Source organism: Salvelinus fontinalis, chromosome 15 (genome assembly GCF_029448725.1).
Source record: "Salvelinus fontinalis isolate EN_2023a chromosome 15, ASM2944872v1, whole genome shotgun sequence".
NCBI lineage: Eukaryota > Metazoa > Chordata > Actinopteri > Salmoniformes > Salmonidae > Salvelinus > Salvelinus fontinalis.
This window is the reverse complement of record NC_074679.1, coordinates 44814580-44842375: the sequence shown is the minus strand read 5'-3', so window position 1 is coordinate 44842375 and position 27796 is coordinate 44814580. Positions and strand designations below refer to the sequence as shown.

General features: G+C 41.6%; 3 protein-coding genes across 5 annotated transcripts in view; 2 read left to right on the top strand and 1 right to left on the bottom strand.

The window, feature by feature from the left end:
- Positions 1 to 238: 238 nt before the first annotated feature.
- On the top strand, positions 239 to 8472 carry galcb (galactosylceramidase b). 2 transcript variants are annotated; one of them, XM_055863960.1, is made up of 17 exons: positions 239 to 449; positions 592 to 660; positions 789 to 852; positions 1031 to 1144; positions 1314 to 1453; positions 1574 to 1612; positions 3297 to 3427; positions 3776 to 3931; positions 4605 to 4729; positions 5030 to 5157; positions 5630 to 5719; positions 5809 to 5898; positions 6174 to 6318; positions 6472 to 6652; positions 6886 to 7049; positions 7303 to 7379; positions 7566 to 8472. In XM_055863960.1, the coding sequence occupies exons 1-17, from the start codon at positions 321 to 323 to the stop codon at positions 7707 to 7709; spliced, it is 1986 nt and encodes a 661-aa protein (XP_055719935.1). In that variant the 5' UTR covers positions 239 to 320; the 3' UTR covers positions 7710 to 8472. The 2 variants fall into 2 exon arrangements, with proteins under 2 accessions (XP_055719935.1, XP_055719936.1); XM_055863961.1 differs by lacking the exon at positions 3297 to 3427 and adding an exon at positions 2008 to 2135.
- A 28-nt stretch (positions 8473 to 8500) lies between these two features.
- On the top strand, positions 8501 to 24494 carry ak7b (adenylate kinase 7b). Its single transcript, XM_055863958.1, has 18 exons — positions 8501 to 8683; positions 8928 to 9110; positions 9239 to 9347; positions 9541 to 9635; positions 14219 to 14329; positions 14452 to 14535; positions 15055 to 15143; positions 18563 to 18653; positions 18762 to 18839; positions 19017 to 19166; positions 19418 to 19546; positions 19786 to 19888; positions 19999 to 20127; positions 20343 to 20408; positions 20681 to 20878; positions 21131 to 21351; positions 21965 to 22123; positions 22506 to 24494. The coding sequence occupies exons 1-18, from the start codon at positions 8501 to 8503 to the stop codon at positions 22542 to 22544; spliced, it is 2217 nt and encodes a 738-aa protein (XP_055719933.1). The 3' UTR covers positions 22545 to 24494.
- Positions 24495 to 26547: 2053 nt separating this feature from the next.
- The window catches only part of si:dkey-288a3.2 (protein phosphatase 1 regulatory subunit 37), a 67593-nt gene continuing 66344 nt past the window's right edge, over positions 26548 to 27796 (bottom strand). For both annotated transcript variants that reach the window (XM_055863956.1, XM_055863957.1), the window contains exon 11: positions 26548 to 27796. This exon is cut by the window's right edge and continues 205 nt beyond it. The gene's annotated coding sequence lies outside the window, so the exon portion shown is untranslated.

The following is a 27796-nucleotide window of genomic DNA, read 5'->3' as shown; positions in this document are numbered from 1 at the left end:
CTTGTTTTGGTGTTTGCTGGCTATGTTATGTTTTATGTTACCTTCTTTCTTTTTGGAATTCAAATATATCTACATACTATGTACAATTTGTTAATGATGTTGATCTGAAACAAGGAAAATTATATCATATATATATATATATATAAACAGATAAAAGGGGGGGTATTTATACCCAGTCTCATCATTGTAAGAAAATATAGCAATTCGAAATCATGTAACTCGTGACTGTCACGTGATCTAAACAGGGGCGTGGTTATATAATAACTCGTGAGTTTGCAGCTTTGACAGTGCAGTCAGACTTTTTGGAAACATTGGTCAGGATGATTTATAAAGTATCTTTTGCTATCGCATTGTGTTTTGATCTCTGTATTGCCGAGAGCTACGTTTTGGATGATAAAGTTGGATTAGGAAGAACGTTTGACGGCATTGGTGGTTTGAGTGGTGGAGGGGTAAGTAACTTATCCTAGCTGCTAATACTAGGCTAGTAGCTACTTCCTGGTTCGGCTGTACTGTGAACCAATCAATGAAACGAGTGCGTTGCAATCTAAATCGTTTTGTCACTTTTCTGCCACCTCTCCCTGTTCGTTTTAGGCAACATCTCGTCTACTTGTCAATTATGCAGAACCCTACCGAAGCCAGATATTGGACTACCTCTTCAAGGTAGCTGCTACAACTGTATACATTATGTTAGGTCTGAATTCATCTCATTTCATGCAAGGTAGCCAGCCAGTAATCTTATCTTGGTGTGCGATCCATAACAATATGTAACTGTTATTTGCTGTCTGTAGCCAAACTTTGGGGCTTCTCTACACATCCTGAAAGTGGAGATTGGAGGTGATGCCCAAACCACAGGTAAATGTGGAACATGTACTTTATAGTGCACTACTTTGACCAAGACTATTTTTGGATTAGGGTGCCATTTGGAAAGCATTCTTTGTGTTTATCAAGTATGACACAGGCCGAGAGTGGCTTTGAGTTATGAATGTCATGTTAGCTGAAGACTACATGTCAATTCTGTTTTTCCACCTAGATGGGACGGAACCCTCTCACATGCACTATGAAAACGATGAGAACTTCTTCCGAGGCTATGAATGGTGGCTGATGAGAGAAGCCAAGAAGAGGAACCCCAACATCACGCTCATAGGTGAGGCTGAAGGAGCAGTAGACACCTTTCATTGCCGCCGTACCCTTTCATCCCTGTATCAAACTAGAACTCAAGACGGTTGGAAATATCTGCGACGATTCGACAGGTAAGCGTCAGGTGTGGTCTCTCTATCAATAGTCTCTGTTCATGTTTCCTTTTGTAACTGCAGGCTTGCCATGGGCCTTCCCGGGTTGGGTTGGACATGGGAAGAACTGGCCGTATGACTTCCCTGATATAACTGCATCCTACGTGGTGTCGTGGATCTTAGGAGCCAAACAGTACCATGACCTGGATATTGATTATGTTGGGGTGTGTATTCAATTCATTTTTGTGTATAGACAATATTATAATTGGGTACAGACATGATGTATTCACTTACTCTACCCACCTGTTTAAAGTTCTGCTGTTGATGTTTTTATACCTATATAGATTTGGAATGAACGGAACTTCGACAGCAAGTACATCAAGGTTGGTGTTGTCATGGTTTCTGTTCATATTTTACCAGCCATTACCATTACACAATGTGAAATGTCTTAGAAGAAAAAACTGCCACCAACATTTGGTTTTTACTGTTGCAGCCATTAGTTAATTTGTTACCAATGGCACCTAAGTTGGGGAGGATGGGCTCATCGTAATGGCTGGAATGGAATGGTATCAAAGGACTGGTATCCAACACATGGTTTCCATGTGGTTGATACATTCCAGTGACTCCATTCCAGTTATTATTCTGAACTGTCCTCACCTCAGCAGCCTCCTGTGATTTAGGGCTATTGGCAGAGAGAGAGAGAGAGACAGACAATTGTTCATCCAAATCCGATCAAGATCAGCTGTTTGCATCTGAGAGCATATAATTTGTTACTAAGGTGCTCCGAGACACATTGGATAAAGTTGGCCTAACCGGTGTGGGCATCATCGCAGCAGACGGCAACTGGGATGTTTCCAATGCCATGGGTGTAGACCCGTACCTCAACGACGCTGTTGAGGTAGTAGGGTAAGTAAGGGACAACATGGACCACAGCTTGCACTGAAGTGACACAAAACAGCCTTTGCAACTCCGGCTCACAGCAAATCACTCTGTTCCCTCCATGGCATGGTATTTCTCACACGCAGCTGACTGTCACAGGTGTAGTCAATAGCATTCTGTGGGTCTAGAAATGCAATGATCATGCTAAACAAACATGCGCTCAGATGCTTTTGCACTAAAGTATGAAGTTAAAGAACGTGGTATCATTAAACCCAGATGCCAGTCAAGGTGAATGGGGAACTGAACACACGGGGGTTTACTGTAATAGAGTATGGGTTCTCCATGGGTGTGTCTCGCCTTTCAGTTCCCTGGATCTGGTATGTTTGCGTCTGTCACGAGTTAGTTATACCACTCTACGATTCTAGAACACTTGGCACGCAATAAGGAAGTCTGCGTGCCACCTTTCGTAACTTTGATTGCTCTGTTGTCAGACAAAGCTGAATGTTGGTGGCTGTTTTTTTTCTTTTAATGCCTGAGCGGTCAGAAAAGATGTCTTAACACAATTACAGTCAACTTCTGATCAATTTAAATTTTGTTTGAGGTGATACTTCAGGATTACTTCCCTAGAGTCAGATGAACTCGTGGATACTATTTTATGTCTCTGCGTGCAGTTTGAAGGAAGTTGCTAACTGGCGTTAGCCCAATGACTGGAAGTCGATGGTAAGTACTAGTAGATACCATAGACTACGTCATTTCGCTAACACTAGTTAGCATTGGCTTGCAAAATGACCTTTAACTTCCTTCATACTGGATGCAGAGACATACAAATGTTATCCATGATTTCATCTGACTCTGGGGAAATAGATAAAGGGCTTCATTGCCATAATCCCGAAGTATCACTAAGTGATTTTCAGTACACCAGTACCAATTCAAATAAATTCTTCATTATTCTTCTGCATATCTGAATCTTATGTAGTGCATATATTTATGACAGTCTCAAACCACAGCAATATCAGGAGTTGATTCCATACTAATAGAGAATGTGCACACTCTAGTATGCAAGCTACGTTTATTGCTTGACATTGGCACATGTTAAAGTAAAAGGGCAATGTAGTCAATTGTCCTGACTGGTTCTTCAATACAGGTTCACCTTTTCACTCGCCTCTCTTTCTGACTGTCACTGGTTAGCTGCTGCGGTACACTCTGGATAAGAGTGGTTTGGAGAGGGTCAGAATCATAGCCAGTGATAACCTTTGGCAGCCCATAACCTATTCATTGTGTGTCGATCAAGAGCTGGCCAACGCAGTAGACGTGATAGGGTAGGAGAGTTTCTACTTTGTTTCTGAGTTTCTACTTTGTTTCTGAGTTTCTACTTTGTTTCTGAGTTTCTACTGTGTTTCTGAGTTTCTACTGTGTTTCTGAGTTTCTACTGTGTTTCTGAGTTTCTACTGTGTTTCTGAGTTTCTACTGTGTTTCTGAGTTTCTACTGTGTTTCTGAGTTTCTACTGTGTTACAAGAGACCACCTCTGTTCAATTTACTGCTTGCGCTTCTCCCATCTATTTAGAAGTTATTCCTCAGAACTACCGTCTGCACGCACAGTGCTTATTCTTTTAAGTGTGCCTTGGTGTTCATCACTTTTTATAATTCCATTTGTGTGGCCTGACAGGGCCCACTACCCAGGCACCACCACAGTGATGGAGGCCCTGAAGACCCAGAAAAAGCTATGGTCGTCTGAAGACTACAGCACCTTTAACGACGAGGTGGGAGGAGGCTGCTGGGCCCGGATCCTCAACCAGAACTATGTCAACGGACTCATGACTGCGTATGTAGCTAACTGTCGTAGTTACTGATTTCTACTAAAATCATGCTCACTTTTCATTTCACAACAGGATGTGAGATTGGGCTGATTTTAAACAAGACCACTAAAATCAGCTGTAGTATTGGAAGGGTGAGAGGGTAGTACTATGATCAACACAGAGATTGACCTTAAGGATTGCCGTAATGCCCGGTGTAAGTGAACTGATCTGTTGGGCTCTAAGGTTGCCCCATTGGGCAGGTGACTTCCAGTTGGTAACCTGAGACACGGTGCAGCTATAAGAATCTGATAGATCAGCGTCCAAAACACGCAACCCTCACTCATATAATGGTAGGTATGGGCCGCGTCCCAAATGGCACCCTGTTCCCTACATTGCTCCCGAGTGGCGCAGCGGTCTAAGGCACTGCATCTCAGTGCTAGAGGCGTCACTACAGACACCCTGGTTCGAATCCAGGCTGTATCACAATTGGCCTAGCGTCGTCCAGATTTGTCCGGTGTAGTCCGTCATTGTCAATAAGAATTTGTTCTTAACTGACTTGCCTAGTTAAATAAAGGTTTGATTAAAATTATGACCGGAACCTATGGAACCTGGTCAAAAGTAGTCAGCCATTTAAAAGGGTTACCTGTTGTCCTTTTTTGTAAAAGAGTGGTCAGTGAAATATCTGTGTTATTGTTTCAGCACCATATCCTGGAACCTGGTAGCCAGTTACTATGAGGACCTTCCCTTTGGGAGAGATGGCCTAATGACCGCAGAGGAGCCCTGGACTGGGAACTATGTGGTGGAATCGCCCATCTGGATAACTGGTAACCCACAGCACTTAAATGGATAGTTCACCCTAACATTATTGTTTCATTATTGGTACGGTTAACTTGCATGCTAGCTACAGATTAGCACAATAATGTTTGATTACCGTGTCACTGTTTTGAGTGCTTTATTACTGCTTTCCCAAAAGTTTTGCCAGCTCACATGTGATGTGGTGACATTAGCGGCCATATCCTGCTACAGTACAAAGCTCACCAACATGTTTTAGACAAGTATGTGACAAGTGCTAATGTAAAAAGGACTAATTTCATTGATTTACATGAGGTAATTTTATCTCCTAGCCCACACCACCCAGTTTAGCCAGCCAGGATGGACCTATCTGCAAACCGTTGGGCATCTGGTACACGGGGGAAGTTATGTTGCCCTGACAGACAGTAAAGGAAACCTCACTGCTGTAATAGAAACCATGGTCAGTATTTATCTTCCTATACATTATGCCTGTTAGCCAGGATCTTTATTCTGAGTAATGCTGTATAATGTGAGTTAAAGGCTTAATCCTATTGTTGATTGTGCACTGTGCTATGAACACTTTTCTAATTTTGAATAAACAATTATAGTAAAGCCCTTTTTTTAAATCTCTGACGCTTAGCTTTTTAAGTCTGCTTTTGACTGGAATGGAAACCTGAAGAGGACATTGTTGACTTTCTCTTCCAAATTTAAGCTCTGCTCTCTCCGGAGCCTACAATCTAAGCTTTAGAAAAGCAAAAGGAAGTCTCTTGAGCTAGCAGCTCACTTCTACTTAGCTTTCTGCTGACGCAAGGATGGTGTAGCCAGTGGTTTGCGCTTCAAGCAACTTTACTATTTCTTATCACATAAACACAAAGATATCTGACTACTGGGCTATCACCTTAGTTTATACATTTTATTTTTATTCTGTTCAGACTCATGATCATTCTGTGTGCATCAGACCTCCACTCCTGCCCTTCAATGTCACAGCCCAGAATGTAACATTCCAACTCAAGGGATCTTTTGTGAGTACTGTCTTGATCCCCTGAGACTTTTCTACCCACTTAAATGATTGAGAGGCTACTTTGTCTGAGTATGTGTTTCTCTGTCCTAGGCTTCGATCAAGGAACTACAGGTGTGGCAGTCAAAGTTTGACTTCAAGACTAAAAAGCCGTTCTTCTTCAAGAAATTGAGCCCCTTAAAGGTAAACGTACTCCTGTGACAGAAATAGCTCTGCAATAGGGCACGCCAGCCTCTAAAATATTATGACAAGATGATATCTGACAGGATGACACTGCCTTTGGATCTTGTTTTTAGAATGAGTGGTGTACAAAGTGATATTACTCCCCCGTGACATTTCACATCTCCTCACTAACTTTTTTTGAGGTTTTATGATTTTAGGTTGATGTTTTGATGTGGGCATTTTTTTATTTACTACATTGTCATGAGTTTCATGCTCCCTAACTCCCTCTCTGGTAGATTTATGATGGTTCGTTCACCTTGAGCCTGGATGTTGGTGAGGTTTACACTTTAACCACCATATCCACTGGGCAGAAAGGGACTTACCCTGATCCACCTGCCTCTGGCCCATTCCCTAAAGTATACAAGGATGACTTTAATGTTGGTAAGTGCATTTTCAAGCTAGAAATGTCACACTATCTGCCAAAAACAACCTGCAAATGATCTGGAAATTCTAATTATAGTTTAAACGATTAATTAAATGCGTTTGTCTGTCTTGCTCGCTGCCTTTCTCCTTCTCTTTTCACTCTCTCTGCAGCCAACCCTTCCTTCTCTGAGGCCCCAGACTTTGCTGACCAGACGGGGGTGTTTGAGTATTACATTAACCTGACGGACCCTGGTCCTCATGTCTTCACTTTGCGCCAGGTGGTCACACAGATGCCTGTTACCTGGGCAACAGATGCTGACCAGACCATCAGCGTCATTGGAGACTATAAATGGTGAGAGGGCAGGGGTTAGGGCCGACGCCAACCCTTATCCTGGAGGGTCGAAGTGTACACTTTAATGTATTGTGTATGTACAGTAGTGTTTCAGCAATAGGCCTTAGACTCCTCTGCTCAAATCCACAATGATAGTAATATTACCCTGGTAAGGAAAACGGTTCAGGTCAAGAAAGTGGGCATTTTACGTGAAAGTGTGTATTTTGTAATGTTGTATACTGTATGTTCTCCAGGCAGAACCTGACAGTGATGTGTGATGTCTTCATGGAGACGGTGAAGACTGGAGGAGTGTTCATCGCAGCCAGAGTGGACAAAGGAGGGCAGTCCGTCCGCAGCGCCAAGGGAGTCTTCTTCTGGGTGTTTGCAGATGGCTCCTACAAAGTCACCAATGACCTAGGTCAGTATTTCAATCGTAGACATACATATTAAAGGCTAGTTTCCCGAACACAGATTAAGCCTCATCTAGGACTGAAAACCATGGTCAAAGGATAATCTCCTTTGAAATAACTTTAGTCCATGACTTGTCTGGGGAAACGGCGCCATAATGTTTATACCTGAGTTTTAAACATTCCTGCTTATCAGTAAATTATGTATCATTTTAAAGCACAAGGTGTTGAGAAATCAATATGCCAAGTCTTATTACTCCACAGTTGGCAAGACTGTACTGGCAGAGGGTCTGTCTGGAACGAGAGCGTATGGCTGGCACACGTTAACCCTCACAGTCGAGGTATGTTTACAACTTCAATCTCTGAAACGGTACACCAACTATTTCCAGAGAAACCTCATGTTCATCATCAAAATGCATCTCTTTCAATTTTGTTTTTCATTTAAATGACTTTGACCTTTGTAGGGTGACATTGTCTGCCTATGGGCACATTAGCTATACTAAATAGAAAACATTTTTTTTTTTCAGGGGGAGTATGCCACAGGGTTGCTGAATGGATATCCACTATGGAAGGATGCTGTGGTATTGGGACCAAAGAATGGCTGGGCTGCCATAGGAACACACTCATTTGAACTGGCACAGTTTGACAACTTTGCTGTGGAAGCAAAATGATAATTTTTCTGTGTGTTTGGTGAATAAACCTTGGTCATTAATTTATTAGCAAAATTATGCCTCTATGATCCCTGAAATGTGATTGTGTGTAAAATGAAAATGGTGGGTTTTTTATTTACACAAATATTTTTTAAAGGGATTAATTTGGATTCAGTGCTATTTCATTAACAATCAAACACTGGCACAAATATCCATACTTTCTATTGTTATTTTGTGTGTGTGCAAACAGTGACTGAAGAGGGAGCGAGATATCTCACTGACTCCTATACAGTCAATGAACTAAGTAGACCAGACCCAGTTGCTATTGCATCGGTTTCTATGGGATAGCCACCCCTTAGACCAGAACTGTGACCATATTTAATTTTTTTGTCAACTGCCTGAGTAATAGTTACATAATTTAACAGTCTTATCAACAGACTATTTACCCTAGTCTGCTCTGGGGTTCATACCAATGACCTTTTGGTTACTGGCCCAACGATTTTGAACTGCTAGGCTACCTGTTAGTAAGACCTCTTCATTTATCCACCATCTTAAGTGCAAGCCTTGGCTTTAAAGATTGTTAAATGCCTAGTATTTCCCCAGAAATATGCTGAAATTACTCAACAGTTTGGATCTGAGAATTACTGTGATGGAATTACTTTTCTGTTAAGCCTTTTGTCTTTCCACTGATAAAATAATCATTGCCTAATGACTGTAAATATAGATACAAAAAAAAGTATGACAATTAATACTCTTTACAATAAAGAGAAGGCGTATTTTTAAACGGACTCTTTCTTTTGTGCATATTTGTTATGTTTGTGTCAAACATTGGGCAAACGATACCCCTTGAACGGTTGTTGCTAAGTAACGGGAGAGGCGCCCAGTCAACATCTGAGCGCAAGATGGCTGAGGAAGAAGTTGAGAAGATTATTCATCACACCAAGCATATTTTTATCAACAACGTTGACTCCTATGCCTCGAAATGTATCGCAAAGGTTGGGCTTTCTGAAACTGACATATTGTGTAAATAAAAATGAAGCTACGACTTGGAACTAAACCGTGTGTCTCATCCATTGCTAGCCAGCTAACGTTAGCCTAGCTGTGTGCTTCACCGTTGCTATCCAATCAAACGTGTCGGTTGTATGCGTAGCTATCTAAAAGAAAGTTGCTACAGCAATGGGTTAGACTGGGTTGACCAGAACCATACCTGCTTAAAATGTCTCTCTCTGCTGTGTGCAGTTCTTGTCTGCCTGTGTAGTGGGGGCGTCCCTGGTGGAAACTGAAGAGCCAGAGGTGGAGGAAGAGGAAGAGAGGCTATCCAAAGATGACCATCCAAAAGTCAAAGACGGAACCTTTAAAATTGTCGGAACTATTGCAAACAAAAACGAAAGACGACCAAGTTATGTGTTGGATGAATATTTTGTGAGTAACATTAGCCTAATATGTGAAGCAAAATTTAATTTCCACATGCTCTGCATCTTATCAAAGAAGGAAACGAACGTTAGGTGTTACCTAAACAAGTCCTATGCTATGTGTTTCAATGATTTCAGCAACTGAAAAGGGAAGAACTCCTGGAGCGCCTGATGGAGTGTGATATCATAATTTACAACATCACTGAGGATGCTGACCAGATGGACGAGGCCTCTTGGGCAATCTCAGGTAGGCTACTGTTTGTCTCTCATTGACTCTGATTATTAATACAAACGCACACACACCACTACAACACTATCTCTCTGTGTTGGTCTGGGAAAAGTAACACATTGCATAACACACCATTGATTAAATTGAAATGTCTGCATTGCATGACCCTAGAAATCAATACCTACTTCACAGTTCACTGTTCTTTCACCAGCCCTTCATGCTGAGATGGCCAGGTTCAGTCAGCCGAAGATGTTCATCCTCATATCTACTATAATGACCTGGGCTCTCAGCAAGCCTGTCGATGCGGTGAGTGGGCCAGGATTCACTTGCGCTTTGCTGTAGCGACCTTATGCCAACACCTAGCCTAAGTAGCAGTCTCTTTAGCTAACGTTCCACTCCTTGCCACTCCTTGTCATTGCCAAAGAGACTGTCCTTTTGGCAATCTTCAAATATTAACATTCTATCATTAATGAGCTTGAGGAAATCAGAGGATTTGATTCTGATTCGATAACCCTCACAGCTATCATTCAATGTCAATGTTAATGAAAATTAGACTAATAGGAAAACGCTCTAACTTAATTCATCAATTTGATTGGAAACATTCTAACATTGGGCATTTCATTGTAAACATAAACACTGGACGCGGGGAAAGCAGAGGATTCCCCAGCAGTTCATTGTGAATACTGAGCCTATTTTATATCCAGCAAGCAAGAGCAAGGTGCTTCTTTCCTCAATAATAAAATATTGCTCAAAATAACTTAACTTAATAACCAAACTACTGTACATTGCTACGTTTGGGACATGCATTAGGCTAGGCTACTGGTTCGAGAGCTATAAGAGGAATACAGAGGATGGAAGAGAGAGAGGCCAGCGGAGATGTAGGCAACAACACGTCTGCCACGCTGATTCTCAACCCTTGGGCCTCTCAGGGGTGTGTACTTAGTCCCTCCTGTACTTCCTGGTCACCCAAGACTGCGTGGCCAAACACGACTCCAACACCATCATTAAGTTTGTTGATGATCACCGAGAAGGATGAGACAGCCTATAGGGAGGAGGTCAGAGAACTGACAGTGTGGTGCCAGGACAACAACCTCTCCCTCAATGTGAGCAAGACAAAGGAGCTGATCGTGGACTACAGGAAAAGGGGGGCCAAACAGGCCTATATAATAGGCGGAGTCAGAGGAAAGCCCATAAAATTGTCAGAGACTCCAGTCACCCAAGTCATAGACTGTTTTCTCTGTTACCACACAGCAAGCGGTACCCGGAGCGCCAAGTCAAGGACCAAAAGGCTCCTTAACAGCCTCTACCCCCAAGCCATAAGACTGCAGAAAATGAATAATATGGCCACCGGACTATTACATTGCCCCCCCCCCCCCCCCATTTGTTTTGTACACTGCTGCTACTCGCTGTTTATTATCTATGCATAGTCACTTCACCCCTACCTACGTCTACAAATGACCTCTAATATGTACCCCCGCACACTGACTACCCCTTGTATATAGCCTCATTATTGTTATGTTATTGTATTATTTTTTTTTAAACTTTAGTTTAATTGGTAAATATTTTCTTAACTATTCTTGAACTGCACTGTTGGTTACGGGCTTGTAAGTAAGCATTTCACGGTCAGGTCTACACTTGTATTCGGCGCATGTGACAAATTAATTTTGATTTGATTTGCACAAGAAGGGAACAGGCAAGACAGAGATGTGTAAAATAGAACTTAATTCATAGGCTGGGCTATTAATCCACCATTCGTATGCTAGCCTATATATTAGGCCTAACCTAATCCTACTACAGGGAATTTAGGCACCCCCTCCTGTGCTATGCAAGCCCTGACACACGCTTTGTGCCAACGAATAGAAGTTGAACATCGCATTAATTAAATGTGCAATAAAAAAGTAGTGTGCCTAGGCCTATTTAATGAAACCCTGGCTCTTGGGTTGTTGACGTAGGCAGCGGATCGCAAAGCATGGAATCCCCATTCCCCAGTGAGCTGATTTTTGGGAATGGCAAGTTTACTTTCTCATCCATATACGCATATCAAGTGCAAGTGCACTGTCCATCAGCTCACATCAGCAGGATGGGGAGCCTTTTCATTAGGAGGGACATCTAACGTGGATCACTAAAATAATTACTTTCACATTTCCTCAATTTTAATATTTGACCTATGGGGACACCTATACGTTTGGCAGCCAAGCACGAGTGATCATTGTAGCCTTTTATCGTCGAGACATAATGTTGAAATGTCTTCACGCCTAGAATAAAAACCTCCAGGCTTCCGTCAGACTCAAAAGAATGATAAAAATTAAGAATTACATGGAGCAGTTTTGAAAAATGAATCCCGTGCTAATCTTTCTCTGGAGTAAGTCACATACGTGGATAATAATTACATTACCAACGTCTCTGGTAATACTATAGTTGTCTCTCTCCCCCTTCAAACTTTCCTTGTCAATTCATTTGATAGGCAATATTATTTTAGCATTATGCTATAATGTAGCCTAGGCCTACTTTCTGATGGACTACAGTCAAGATTTTGAAGGTGAGCCTGGGTTTTTAATATGTTTTTAGGAAGGACAAATGTGATTTGTGTGTGTTTGAGGTGCGCTGGTGGTTTATGATTGGTGGGTCCTTTTAGGGTGTGTATGTGTGTGTGTGTGAGTTTGCTAATTCACTCACACAAGTCTATTCAGAATGTTTCCTAAAGTAGGATTTCTGGACACCATTTCTTAATAAGAGAGGAGGGACAAATAATGTATCTGAAATTAGCTTAGCAAATTGTCAAAATCTAAGCAAGTCCTTATGATCAGCATGTGTGCGAGGAATGACGAAAGGTGTCTGTTTTGCATTTCTTTCCTCACATTTATGGGATGCAACTGAAGAAAATGTTACTCGATTGAATCTTGTAGGCTAATATATTTCTCTCTCATTACGGAGTCCTCTCTAGCCACTTTGAACAACATGATCTTGCGTTAGCACTGCCTTCTCACAAAGGGAATTACTGCAGCAGGTCGTAACGGTATTGTTTGTTGTACGTAAAATGTGTATTTTATATTGCGCCAAATTTGTACGCACTCCATGCACGTTCCAGAACGTTGTCATGGAAAATATTAACTTCTTGTGGCTGCAGGGACAGTATTGAGTAGCTTGGATGAAAGGTGCACAGAGGTGCCCAGAGTAAACTGCCTGCTCCTCAGTCATAGTTGCTAATATATGCATATTATTATTAGTATTGGATAGAAAACACTCTGAAGTTTCTAAAACTGTTTGAATTATGTCTGTGAGTATAACAGAACTCATATGGCAGGCAAAAACCTGAGAGAAAAATCCAAACAGGAAGTGGAAATTCTGAGGCTGGTCGATTTTCAACCAAGATCCCATTGAAATCACAGCGAGATATGAATGAGTTTGCACTTCCTATGGCTTCCACTAGATGTCAACGGTGTTGAACTTTGTCTGATGCCTCTACTGTGAAGGGTTGCCGAATGAGAGGGGAATTAGTCAGGTCTACCATGAGAGGGATCTCTGTTGCGTCGCTCATCTGAAGTCAATGTAATTCTCCGGTTGGAACGTTATTCAAGATTTATGTTAACAACATTCTAAAGATTGATTCAATACATCGTTTGACATGTTTCTACTGACTGGTACTGAACTTTTGGACATTTCGTCAGCTTTTAGGGAACGCGCTTCGTGACTTTGGAATTGTTTACCAAACGCGCTAACAAAAGTAGCTAATTGGACATAAATAACGGACATTATTTACAAATCAAGCATTTATTGTGGACCTGGGATTCCTGGGAGTGCATTCTGATGAAGATCATCAAAGGTAAGGGAATATTTATCATGTAATTTCTGGTTTCTGTTGATTCCAACATGGCGACTAATTTGACTATTGTTCTGAGCGCCGTCTCAGATTATTGCATGGTTTGCTTTTTCCGTAAAGTTTTTTTGAAATCTGACACAGCGGTTGCATTAAGGAGAGGTATATCTATAATTCCATGTGTATAACTTGTATTATCATCTACATTTATGATGAGTATTTCTGTTGAATCGATGTGGCTATGCAAAATCACTGGATGTTTTTGGAACTAGTGAACGTAACACGCCAATGTAAACTCCGATTTTTTTATATAAATATGAACTTTATCAAACAAAACATACATGTATTGTGTAACATGAAGTCCTATGAGTGTCATCTGATGAAGATCATCAAAGGTTAGTGATTAATTTTATCTCTATTTGTGCTTTTTGTGACTCCTATCTTTGACTGGAAAAATGACTGTGTTTGTCTGTGATTTGGCGGTGACCTAACATAATCGGACACTTTGGTGGGATTAACAACAAGATTACCTTTAAAATGGTATAAAACACATTTATGTTTGAGGAATTTTAATGATTTCTGTTGTTTGAATTTGGCGCCCTGCACTTTCACTGGCTGTTGTCATATCGATCCCGTTACCGGGATTGCAGCCATAAGAAGTTTTAATGTTGTTTCCAACTACCAATCAGCAACTGCGCCGTAAATCTGGCTGCATATTGAACGTTGAGATTGCTGAAAGGCCAGTCTCTTTGGCAATGAGGAGTGGCAAGGAGTTGAATGTTAGCTAAAGAGACTGGTATCCAGGCTAGCCAACACCTAGCGACCTTGTCAAGAGGTTTCGGATCTCTTAGCGTAATGGCTATGGTGTTGGGTTGACAGTCGCTGGACTTGTGTTCAAGTCCCGGTTAGAGCCACCCCCGAACTCGCTACAATATCTAAAATGATCCACGTGTGTTTACAAAGTATTGTATGATAGAGTATTCACTTGTAATCAATAGCTTTAACTGTTTCAACCCAGACTTGTTCACTGGAAGTTTTTTTGAATATATGATGTTTGCCGTTACATTTTCAGGATGACCCTGAGATTCCATTCACTGAGGAAGACTACAGGAGAAGAAGAGCCCATCCAAACTTCAAAGAGCATATCAACGTTGAAAAACTTGTGGTCAAAATGGGCAAAACGGTTAATCTGCATATTCTTTGTCAGTTTATTGTGTTATTAAAATTGTGTAGGCATTACTGTTCAGTGCCAATACATAACATTATTTTCAACCTGCTCATTCCAATGTTTTTCTTTCGCTATAGAAAAGTTCATTGCTCTCCACATACGTAGTGGCCTCAGGAGTTCAGTATGGAATGGGAGAGCAAGTCTTCCACTTCTTCTTCAAGGTAGATCATAACATCGATTGATTATTGTTACCTACACTGAGTGTACAAAACATTAAGAACACCTGCTGTTTCCATGACAGGTGAAAGCTATGATCTCTTATTGATGTCACTTGTTAAATCCTCCTCAATCAGTGTAGATGAAGGGGAGGAGACAGGTAAAAAAAAAAAAGATTTAAGTGCCTTTGAACGGGGTATGGTAGTAGGTGCCAGGTGCACTGGTTTATGTCAAGAACTGCAACACTGCTGGGTTTTTCACGCTCAACAGTTTCCTGTGGTGTATCAAGATTGGCCCGACACCCAGCCAACTTGACACAACTGTGGGAAGCATTGGAGTCAACATGGGCCAGCGTCCCTGTGGAATGCTTTCGACACCTTGTAGAGTCATCCATGCCCTGATGAATTGAGGCTGTTCTGAGGGCAAAAGGGGGGAGGGTGTTCCTCATATTTGGTATACTCTGTGTATATTTGTATAAGGGATCATTCAATGGAAGTTGTCTTGTGTGGTTCCTTTTTCATTAGACATCTTGGTTGGGAGACTTGCCCAAAGTCCCTATCTTTGGAGAAGGCACCAATGTCATTCCTACTATTCACATCAATGACCTTGCAGGGTGAGTCCTATTCTTATTTTCCTTCAAAACATGAAATAGGCCTGTCTTTATAAAGCAAAAGCTCTGTCATGTACAGTCGCTAGTGAAAGCCTACACACCCCTTGCATGGTCTTCACATTTTGCTGCTTTAATAAAATTAAATCTCAAAAAGGATTAAATTAGATGTCTCCCTCTATTGATTTCTACGGTCTAAGACACTGCATCTCAGTCCAGAGTTAATACTAGGCGGAAGCACCTTTGGCAGTCATTACAGCTGTAAAAACATTTTTTATAAGATTCTACCAACCTTGCACAACTCTTAGGGCAACATACAGTATATCCATTGTTTTTGTCAAAATTGCTCAAGCTCAGTAAACTTGGTTGGGAATCATTGATGGACAGTAATTTTCAAACCTTGTCTCTGATTTTTTAAGCAGATTTAAGTCAGGATGGAAACTGGATCATTCAGGAGCACTCAACACCTCTTGGAAAGGCATTCTTGTGTGTCTTTGGCATTAAAATGTGTGAAATTGTTTCAGGGTTTTCAGAAGACTTTTTACATGGGCTTCGCTCCTTTTCTATTTATTTTGATCCTAACAAACTCCCCAGTCCCTGCCGGTGACAAGCACACCTGTAACATGATGCTGCCTAGGGCTGTTATGGTGACCGTATTACCGCCACACCGGCGGTCACGAGTCGTAACGGCAGTCAAATTCCACGTGACCGTTTATTCACAGTAATTAGGCTTCTCCAAGCTCTGATGCTGCGGAAGGTCATTAGTAACCTACCGAATTTTCAAACTGCCTGGTACTCAACACTCTATTGTCCCTCTAATCACTTTGACATCAATGCAAATATGATCGAAAATTTAATCAAACACTTCATGAGAGCCCATAAGCTCATGTTGGGCAACATTTCTATAGACTATACAGAGTTTTGATGGCCATCAGCTTTCTATAGGTTAAGCATACTATATTTCTCAACTTTCCTAATATTAAGCACATTGCTTCTCTTTACAACAGGCATGAAAAGGAACCACGGGGGAATAGCGTCCTCCATTCACTATTTAAGTGCATAGATGACATGTATTTTTTTTCCCCATTGCTCCTGTTTTGCGACAGGTGCATGATAATGGTCCATTCCAAATCAAAACAAATTCTCACATATATGATTTAGTATATGTAAAGACAAGATGAAATCAAGAATAGTCTGATGGTTTTCACAATACAAATGCACCTTTATAATAAAAGCATTACATGCATAACGCATTTGCGATCACTAATTGATTGCATTTTGGAACGTTTGCGCTTACAGCCTACTTCCGTGTCGCATTGCTGCGCTTATAATGTGAATAATTAGCCTAATAGTTTGTCAGCATTTTAAGCTAAGCTTTTAAAAGTTTTTTTGAAGCTAGTGGTTGTATTAATTTGGAATCTATCGAATCCCACAACTGTCCCAGACTATGTTTGGAATATTTATTTCTCTCACAGAATAGAATAGGTAAACTTTTGTATTATGGGGGATAGCAGATTGACATAGACTAGTGCTTTTGCTGTTCGTTAAGCCTACTCATCTTGTTGGCTGACGAAAAGTTAATGTAGACAGTTCTTCCATCATCTTCAATATGGGCCTCGGAATTCAATAAGGACGTGTGCAGTTGCGTCCCCGATGTGTTTGTCTTCACTTGTAGCCTGTGAGAAAGCCCCGATCATGTGACGGGCATTGGCTAATAAGAATTGAGATAACTGAGAGAGCAATGTGAGTGAGAGATGCTTCGGAGCACGCAGCCGGAAGAAGGGAATTATAATTATTATATTCAGCCCAAGGGCACAATGTCCACAAAGGGAATCTATTTTTTTAGGGGGCATTATGGCCACACAAAGAGGATGCCACTGGGAAATTTAAGGCATTATCAAGTCCTTGTCAAATTGTAAATGATAGACTGATGAAGTGTGTGCAGCCTATGCAATAAACAAAGCAGAGCTCATGCCTTTCATGCAACTTTTTTCAAATCATCATTAGAGTCGCATAATGCAGCCTTAGAATGTATTAAAAATCAGAACATATAGCCCAAAGTTTGTATCAGAACTACAGTTGCATAAATAACTCTAAATTAAGCATATAGGAAAACCTGTTTCTTTGTTAACCGCTCAACACAAAATAGCCGCATGTGGGCACTCCCTCAAATTGTTTGGAAAAAATATAGTTTCTATTTTATTCAACTATGATCAATTGTATTCTTCATACAATCAAATAATGCCACGGAATTCTGAGCAAATCTTGTCTGCTAAATGAACTAGTGTAGCCAATTTGGCATAGCCAGATCAGGACCTAACATAAGGACAACTCAGCGTATGCTATTCTGTTCTTCTGATATAGACTACATTTTCTTCATATCATTTCTTTAGACCCGTCTAAAATAAATAATGGATTTATTGTGATGGTATAGGCTATATTAAATTGATGTATCAGATATTCTTTAAATGTAGATGTCTGCATCAGTGGCTTGTATGCTATGCGTGGAAGCCAGGAGACGCTAAATGTGTTTATGTTAATTAACGATCAATTACCGTGAGACCGGCAGTTATTTGCATGACAATCACCGGCTGACAAAATGTCATGACCACCACAGCCCTAATGCTGCCACCACAATACTTGACAATACAAAGGGATCAACAACATTGCATTCACTCCACATTACTGAAAAGAAGGAAGCCTGTGTTCCAAAAAAATCCACTCCAAATCATCCATTCTTAACTGCAACAAGGCAGTTAACTAATACTGCAAGACAACAAGACAAAGGCATTCACTTTTTGGCCTGAATTAAAAACTACAGGTTTGGGTCAAATTCAATAGAACACAACACAGAGTGAAACCCTCTGTATTTTCAAGTATTGTGGTCGCAGCATCATGTTATGAGTATGCTTGTTATCGGCAGGGATTGGGGAGTTGGTCAGGTTTAAAATGAATGTGACAGGAGCAAAGCCCAGGTAAAAAGTTAAAGGAAAACCCGCTTTGGTCTTTTGAAAACGTATCCCTGGGATAGAGTTTTATTTTTCCGCGAGACAATGACATACATTTTCATGCCAAAGACACACTAGAATGGCTTTCCTAGAGGTGTTGAGTGTTCCTGGGTTGCAAATCAGAGACAAGGTTTGAATATTGCTGTCCGTCAATTATTCTCAACCAAATTTACAGAGCTTGAGCAATTTTGACAAATACAATGGACATATGTTGCATTAACTTTCTTCTGTTCTATAATTTTCTTTCACTTGGAAAATGTGGAGTAGGTTGTATAGACAGTAGGGGGGGGGGAATCCAATCTAATCCCTTTTTAGATGTCATTTTAAGGCAGCAGAATGTGAAGACTGTGCAAGGGATGTGTAGACTTTCACCAGGCACAGTATCTATTAATCAGACACTTTTTTTCTCTCCTGAAGTGTGATCCAGAATGTAATTGACCATAAGCCAAAACCACATTACTTAGTTGCTGTGGATGATTCCAAGACCACTATCGATGACATCGTAAAGGTAGTTAAAGCAAATATGTTTGATCATTGGAAATTCGACTCTATATGTTCAATCATCCCAAAAAAAGTGCTTTAAGGATTATTTGAATTCTTATTTTTTCATCACCAGACAATAGCCTATGTGGTGGGGCCAGGAAAGACAAAGAGAGTGCCAAAAGAGGATGCTTTTCTCACTCGGGATTTGAGAGTACGTACAAAGATCAAATCAAACTTTATTCATAATAGTTTTGATTCAGACGTTACAATATGCTTCACATAGAATGTAAGGTAAATACAAGGTTTAAATGGGAGTTTTATTACCATGGTCTACTGTTCAAGAAGCAAATCATTAAATCTGGTCTCTTTTTTTTTTATTGTTCCTCAGCAAATGGACATCGATGCTCTTTTTGTCAACCTTCGGATTGAGGCTGTCTACCTGAAAGAGAACTTCAACATCCACTGGGTGTGTGAGTCTGGTCTCATAGACAACATTGACCGTGTTGTGGAGGAATACAAGCAAACCAGGGGCTTGCTGGTAAGTTTGACAGCAGCTGTAGCAAGCTAGCAGCCCATACTAGCATTTAAGATTAAACAAAGCCACTCTTGTATTGAACGGGTGTATATTGTTGCATGACGGTGTGTATATTTCAACTAGATCAGACTAAATTCCGAGTGTGGGTTGCTGAAATGATTTAATGTAAATCACCACATTGCATTTGACTGAATAAGTTATGTGTTATGTACTGTAAATTACTCTTGGTATAGTAAATGTGGTCTTTTCCCTAGCCCATCCGAGTGTGTATCATGGGCCCTCCAGCGGTGGGAAAGAGCACAGTAGCAGAGAGGATCTGTAAACACTACAAACTGCACCACATCAGACTCAAGGAAACCATCACTGAGACCCTTGCACACCTGGTCAGTTTCCATCCAGCAGACAAAGACTAACAAACCAGGGCTATGTCCCAAATGCTACTCTGTTCCCCATGGTGTGTACTACTTTGGGCCAGAGCCCATAGGCCTCTGGTCAAAAATAGTGCACTATAAAGGGAATAAGGTGCCATTTGGAAGGCAACCTAACGATCCAGGTGCACCATACCAATGTATGCCATTTAAATGAGATCCATGCTGCAGAGGCTAACTCTCCTTCATTCCAGGAGTCTATCATTAGGATGGAGGACGGAGAGACTGAGGCAGAGGATTTTGCCACCTCATCAGAACTCCTGGAGACTTTGAAGGAGAACATGGATCAAAATGGAGGTACAGAATGATGCAATTTGTTGTTTTGGCCATATTCCTTTCCTAAAACAAGATGATATAGTCAGCGCCATACATGTTTTCTCTGTCTGTATCCTGTTCTATTCTCCAAGGTCGACTGGATGACCCGTATGTGATCAGGATCATGAGAGACAAGCTGAAGTCAAAGCTGTGCAGGAACCAGGGTTTTGTCCTGGACAGCTTTCCCAAGACATATGAACAGGCCAAGGACCTGTTCTATGGTGAGACAGAGATGTATCCTCACTACTGGAAGTATGTTACAATGGCAGCGGCCCAATAGCACCTTATTCCCTAAATAGTGCACTACTTTTGACCAAGAAATGTATTCCCTGTGGGCTCTAGTCAAAAGTAGTCCACTATATAGGGAATAGGGTGATATTTGGGACAAATATTTATAGTTTCAGCTCACTTACCAAAATCTGTATTGTTTGTTTAGCTGATGATGATGAGCCAGAGGATATGAGGTCAAAGATCCCTCCATTCAACAAGAAGATCATTCCAGGTCTGTCCAAGCTGGGAAACACATATGTTTGCCTTTTTGTTCATTACACGATGAACGTGAATACCAGGCCAAGTAGTCCCAGACACAGTGGTCATCATTATTTCATAGTAGTTACAGAGCTGTCCCTGTCTTTTGAGATCTTTCAGAACACTATATCTTCAGTGCTTTTCTCATCTCGGAAAAACCCAGAACCAAAATATTGCGTTAGAGATTGCGTCTCCCCACTGGAGATTATAGTGGTTTTCTTATGTTGTGTACTCTCTCGGTTCTAGACTTTGTGTTCTCCCTGGACACCTCCGATGCGTTCCTGAAGAACCGTGTCCTGAACCTCCCGGAGAGCCTGGTGGAGGGAACGTCCTATTCCCAGGAGCAGTTCCTGCGCCGCCTTGCCAGGTTCCGGGAGAGCAACGTGGATGACGAGACCGTCCTCAACTACTTTGAAGAGCTAGATATTCACCCGGAGCACATTGGTAAATACTGAGGGAACTAACTTTTTGAACAGTTTGGCGGTGTACCCATAGAAATGAACCACTGGCATACCACTTGTACTAGTACCACGCATACCACTATGTCATAAGTAGATCTCCATATTGTCCATTTCTGTTGGGGCTATAAAGTACTTTTCTATTCAATTATATTCTACTATTCATCTATGAATTCAGGTACAGTACAGTGTGATTTTACTGACTACTACCTACTCATTTGTGTTATTTTGGTGTCAGAGATCACCAGCAGTGACGACCAGGAGTACCTGGTGGTGACAGAGCGGATCATCAAGTCAGTGGGGAAGCCTAAGAACTACGGCCCCTCCAGCCAGGAGCTGGAGGAGGAGGAGAGGAGGAGCGCAGACCGCCGGCTGAGAACGGAGGCCCAGAAGAGGGCTGACACAGAGAGGCGGGAGACAGAGGAGGCCCAGCAGAGAGCAGCACGCTGGGAGGAGTGGGTGAGTTCAAGAGGCGGGGTATAAGGGAGATTAGAACTTACCCACTCTCTTCCTCTTACCTGTAGCTTTCTTGAAGGAAGTGATTGAGGGGTAGGTACAATTTCTTTTTTTCAACACACCTATGGGAACATCTCTCATAATTGCCATATTTAGTTTATTCAATACAGCCGCTGTGATGGTGTTTTTAGTAGCAGTCGTCTTACTGTATGTTAATGGACAATTCTGCCACTTTTCAACCTCATATTCATCATCTCCAGCACCAAACCAGTGTCTACCTTTGTAAAAACAGCATGTTTCCATGATCGGTGGTTAAAAAGATAAAAAGAAAGGTCTTTAAGAAATGCTTCTCTATGACATCAAATCAACTGTGATTTTTAAAACCTGCAACACGTTTCTGTCCAGGGGAGGGTCTTTCCTTGCTCCCCATATCACCATGAATCTCATAGTGTTTGAAAATCACTCTTTTTAAAATGTTGCAACTTTTGATGATGTCATCGGGTAGCACTTTTCTAGCTTCGTATTTTCCGTTTTCACATATGTTGACACTGGTGTTGTGTTGGCGATAGTAACAAAGTGGTGGAGTCGCACTTTAATGTTTCTGTATGTGTTCCAGAGTAAGTGTCTGGAGGAGGTGAAGAAGCAGGAGCATGATCTCCTGGAGGTCCAGTCTGTTCCCCTGAGAAACTATCTGATGAAGAACGTCATGCCCACTCTCACCCAGGGCCTCATCGAGTGCTGCAAGACCAGGCCTCAGGACCCTGTTGATTTCCTGGTGAGTCCACATTATAGATAAAATGTATATATATTTCATTAATTTAGCAGACAGTCTTATCCAGAGTGAATTACAGTTAGTGCATTAAACTAGGTAGTGCATTAAACTACGTTAAGTAGCAAAAAAACAACCACATACACAGCATTATTTGTTGCGCAAATCCTCATACAAAATATGTAAAGCGCTTCCAAGACATCCTCAAATCAAATGTATTGAAATATGGCCATTTCTTCCATATCAAGCTATGCTAAATAGTTGAGGTTAGTTGAGGTTTTCAAAAATAGTTACAAGGTTTTAATCCGACAGCGACTACATATATTTATTATGGAATGGGACTTTGTAAAACAAATTCAAATGTTGTATTCTGTGTTTTGTATTTCAGGCAGAATATCTCTTCAAGAGCAACCCCCAAGTGGAGTGAAAGGGGACTTGTCGTCAAGATTTATAACCTCATATCAGTACCATCTACAATTCAGAATTGTACTCACATCATATTTAAAAGTGATTTAGTAAAATCCTTTTCTCACAAGAAGAGTTTTTATTTAGATTATATTTAGGGGGGGACTGTTTTATATTATTTCCCCAATAACGTGATTACAACACAATTGTAAAAGATGCAATGAAGCCCTGATGTTCAACTCATAACATTTCAACTTAGTGAGTTTACGTCTAAAGTAATATTTAGACACTTTAAACGTTGCAGACATATTTCAGCCATAACATTTTAAGTGGCCCCCCATTTCATGCTGTGACTTTGATAAGCTAGATTAGTAAATTATGTCATTCCCTGGCCTGTTTTTTTTAACACACAGCTTTGTTTGTGTTGTTTTCTGCAGACCATTACTTAAAAGCCCTGAGTACTGGATGAAAGCCTGACTGAAGCCAACAGCTAATTAACATGTTAATTTGCGTAATGAACTTGGGTGCGCTTGGTAACTAAAAAGTAGACCCAGTCGGGTCATAATGACTTTGATTTGGCTTGTGATTTCAAAGGATAAATGTTAAAAATGGCAGCTAATTGCGTCACTCTCTCATGTTTCCACTCGCAGCTCTAAGTGTACATAATTAGCTGTACTGGAACACCAAATTATTTCATTGTACATGCTTAATCACCACACTGGGAAATCACTTTGTTTGAGAACATTGTAGCGCGAGCCACAACAACACAATTTCAAGCTGTGTTTTTATATTTTCCTTTCTGATATGTAGGTGTAAATCAAACCACATATCTGAGGTAAAAATGTGCATTTTACTTGGAATTTTACTGAATTTTTCCCTCAAACTAAATAAGATGTACTTGTCTTTGTTGTTGAAATTGTTTTATTCGGGGGGGAAAGTAATACAGATTCTTGACAGTTAGGCTACATTACCCTCTTCTATTCTCCCTTTCGTCATCTGAACTGACACCGACGGTCCCTATCTTCACAGGTGGTTGACATCCACCTCCACATTGCATATTGCTTTTCAGCTTTTCTGATCCATGCAATTGTTGGAGAGGAGACTAGGAGAGAAGAGGAAGCCCCAAAGACTATAGAGATGCATCCTTCGTAATAGAGACTGGTGTCATGTCCAATATCATCCAACAGGGGTCAGTCTCTACTGCTTTTGAATGGCAGCATTATAACACTAGATGGCAGCCTTGCCTCAGCTATGGGCTAATTGTGATAATGTATTTTTTTGGCTTTACCAATAACAACAATTATACACTAGACATTGTATATTATTTGTATATATATGTATATGTTTAATCATAAATAGATAAATTCATCTTTACCATAAAGAAATTCAGCACATTACCCAATTTAAGCAGTTATAGGGTCAATATGCTGAGCTGCAGGTGGACTGAATTCACTGTGTGATGCTGGTCACTGTTCCTTAATGCCGCTTAAGCCATGGAGGGATGTCTCTTTCACACACACACACACACACACACACACACACCATGAGCCAAGGCCTTAACTTGGTGGGGAAATTTTCCCCCAGAAAACCTTGCCTCATTGGCGTTCAGAAAGAAAATGTGTTTTGTTGCTAAGGAACAGTTTGCCTTCCGTCTCTGCGGGTGGTCTCCTTGTGAATATCATTATGTGCCCCTCGAGTCGGGAGGACGACACATTTTTCTTTTCTGCCAATATTTATTGTCTGCTCCACTCACTGTCGGGAGGTCTGGAAAATGCTTTCATTGATTAAAGGGGGTGCTAGGCAGGCGAAGTCTGTGAGAGACGTCACCTACCTCTAAAATAATTTGTCAACATTATATTTCTAGAGGACAGCTTCAAGCTTACAGACAATATTGTTTTGTTTTGCTTCATGGGGACATCTGCAAAGACAATCTATTTGCTAAATAATACAAAAACACAACTATATTACTTAATTGTTCTTATTCTCAGCTTTGTATTTGTATCCGTCTCGAGTTATTTTGAGTGTTTTGTCCTTTAGATGAGTATAAATGAGCCACCCTCTAAATAAGTGGCACCTGAACATTTCCTACACACACCCTTCCCTGTGAAAACATGCTTGACTTTGAAATATCCTCAGTAGCTTACATTTATATCCCAAGTGTGAAAACTCTCACCTTACATGATCAACACACACACAGCAGAGGCACTGCTCTTCTGCTACAAACATCCTCCTCTGACAAAGCCAAGAAGCTGCTCTCTCTCATTAGTGTGTGAGGACAGCATAGCAAGCCCAGAGTGAGAGCTTCCTCCTTCTTTCTCCCTCTGAAGTTAGATTCTGCCTATTGTAATGGCAAGGCAGATTCATTAATATGCCACTGATAAGTACCAAGGAAATTATTTGGAGGAGGAGGAGGAAAAAGAGAGGGAAAGTGGTGGGGCGACGGGACAATCACTCTCCCTCTTCCGGCTGGGCCATGCCAGCTTTCGGAAGTAGATGACAGGCGCTGACAGAGGGAGGGGGTGCGTTCAGGCGGGGCGGGGAAAGAGGGGGCACAGTGAGCGCCTAGAGGACGCCGCAAGGGGCGGAACGGCCCCCACCGCGCCCCGGCTTCACAACGGATCGACAGAGGGATTGTGTTGACAGGGGGAAAGAGGAGAGAAGGAGAAGCAGACACATTTACAGCAGGGACGGAAATTCATCAAACTAGGGGAACACCTCCAAGAGCCACGCTGCAACAGCAGGCTCTGTTGAGCTCTGTCTGTGTGTTTCTGTGTGTTGCTCTCATTCCTATTGGAAAGTCAGGGCTATTTCTCCGTGATGGATGGGAGAGTTGAGGTGGTCTTCGTTAGAGTATTGCTCATTAGTAATGTATGCTACTGTCCTGTCTAATTGCTTACCCATAATTGTCAGTGTAGGAGAAATGATCAAACTCCCTCTGACCTATTCTCCACATCGGTGATGCAGATCTCCCCTGCGCTGCACCTTTACTACTTTGATATGTCTAAAAGTGGATATTAAGTGGGTCATTAACATGTGTCCAGCACCTGTTACGGTAACAAGGTTTAATCACAAACTAAAAGTTGCTTTCGTAAAAAATGTGTTCAGCACTTCTAAGCTCAACCACACAAGTAGTTAATTATTCATTTTCCCCCCCCAGTTTTCATGTGTGTGATTAAACAAAACAAATAGGTTGAATGAAGTGCTAATAGTGCTGACCTTGTGCTGTTTCTCACTGCTTTTCCCCAAATGTGATAAAGGGTGTAGGTGTTTCACTCATGTGCAGCAGCCGTAGAGGACCCAGCCCTACTCCCACTGTCAGTGCATCTGCTTCTGTCTCTCCTCGTCTCGCTGCCATCAGCTTTCATACCTAGTTGATTCCAGGATTGTGGAGGCACCGCTGGGATGGGGCCTGGCTAGAGGCTTGGAGCTAGGGTAGGACCTGGCTATGGCTGACCTGGCTCAGGTAGGGGCTGGCTGGTGCTTGGAGGTTGGGAGGGAGCCATGGCCATGGTTGTGGTGGGTGCTGCCGATGGTGGAGATGGAAGCCTTTGTTAAAACATCAGGTGGAGTGTGGGGGTTTGGGCACAGTGGACTAAGGGGGGCAGGGGTGCTCCATGCTGCTCTGTCAATCTGCTTCTAACTCTACCACATCACCCTCTCTCTACACAAACACAGTCACAGACACACCCCTGCCCGAGCTGAAAGGAAGGAGGGGGTGTGAGAGGCCACCAGGGGAAGGTACTGGCCGGCAGGGGTGTTTGGGTGGTTATCCAGGCAGTGTGAAACCCAATTCACACCCAAGGACGAAGAGGGCGAGATCATCCCCTGTTAAATACACCTGTCTACCCTCATCTGTCAATCAGCAGATCTTTAATAAACATGGATTTAGAGGAGAGGAGAGAAATAGATTACGTCCCAAACGGCAACTTATTCCCTATGTAGTGCACTACTTTTGACCAGGGCCTCAAGGGGCCATTTGGGACGCAGGCATAGACATGAGAGAAAACAGGGGGAAATGGGTTTTTGTATTGGTATTTATTTGATATTTAACAAAAAGTGCACAAAGTTGTATAACTGGTTTAGCCACAAAAAGCACAAATCCATCAGAATCACTACAAACTTCAATCCCTGTATGATTGAAAGTGGAAATGGTGTCCAGTAAGTACCGTAAGTACTATGTATTAGCCTATACATTAACAGAGTGGCTATGCAGAGAAGCATTTTGCCCACGCTCTCATTTTCATGATGCTTATGTCAAAATCAAGTAATGCCTTCCTTAGCTGCAATTCTGAGACAAAAAAATAATATCCGTGTGACAAATATACACTTTTCGTAAGTGTGACAAATACACAGCAACAACGAGATGACATCATCATACGTATATAAAATCCGAGATAGAGAAATTAAGTCATATAATACAACATTAAAATCGTACTGTTCCCTGTTGATGTGAAGCATTTTGATCCCTTGTTCCCTCTTCTGGTAAAATAGTTTTACCAGAAGCTCCAAGCCAATGACTGAAATGTTCATATCTGTTTAGAACTACATCAAGTTCCTGAACATGAATCCTAAAAATACCAGGGTACAAACTGATTATGTGAAAACTCATAAAAGAAGCAAGACAGCGCAATAAAAACAAAAGGTAAACTGTTGTCGCTAAAACTGTGTGACATACCTGAGGCTGTCCATGTAAGTTAGCAGAGTTCAGTTCAGCTGTGGCTGTCATGCAGATGATGCTGTGGAACATAAGTAACAACCAGACACAAAAGTGCTCCCCTGAACATTAGTCATGACACACACACAGGGCTTTAGTCCGCATCACACTCCGGGGACATTAAACGAGGGAGACGGGGGGAGGAAGAGGAGAACGAGGCGGAGAACAGAGAGAACAGCTCTCTTCATTTCTAGGTGATTCACGTTTTGAGTGGGCTTGCAATATTGCTTCATGGAAAGTGTGTGAGCCTAGGCAGGAGCAATACCCTGGGCGGCTGGGGCTACATCCAAAATGTCACCCTATTCCCTACCTAGTGCACTACTTTTGATCAAAGCCCATTGGTCCGGGTCAAAAGTAGTGCACTACATAAGGAATAGGGGTGCTATTTGGGACAAACCCCTAAGTTTCATTAGGGAGCAGAGCTCCGGCTTTATTACCCAGATTTTGAGTTTTATGGTTATCATTATTTGCCATAGAATTATTATTCGAATAGATCTGCTAGTCAACTGTTTGGGATGGACATTAAGACAGGACGTCTGTGTGTGTGTGTGCATGCGTGA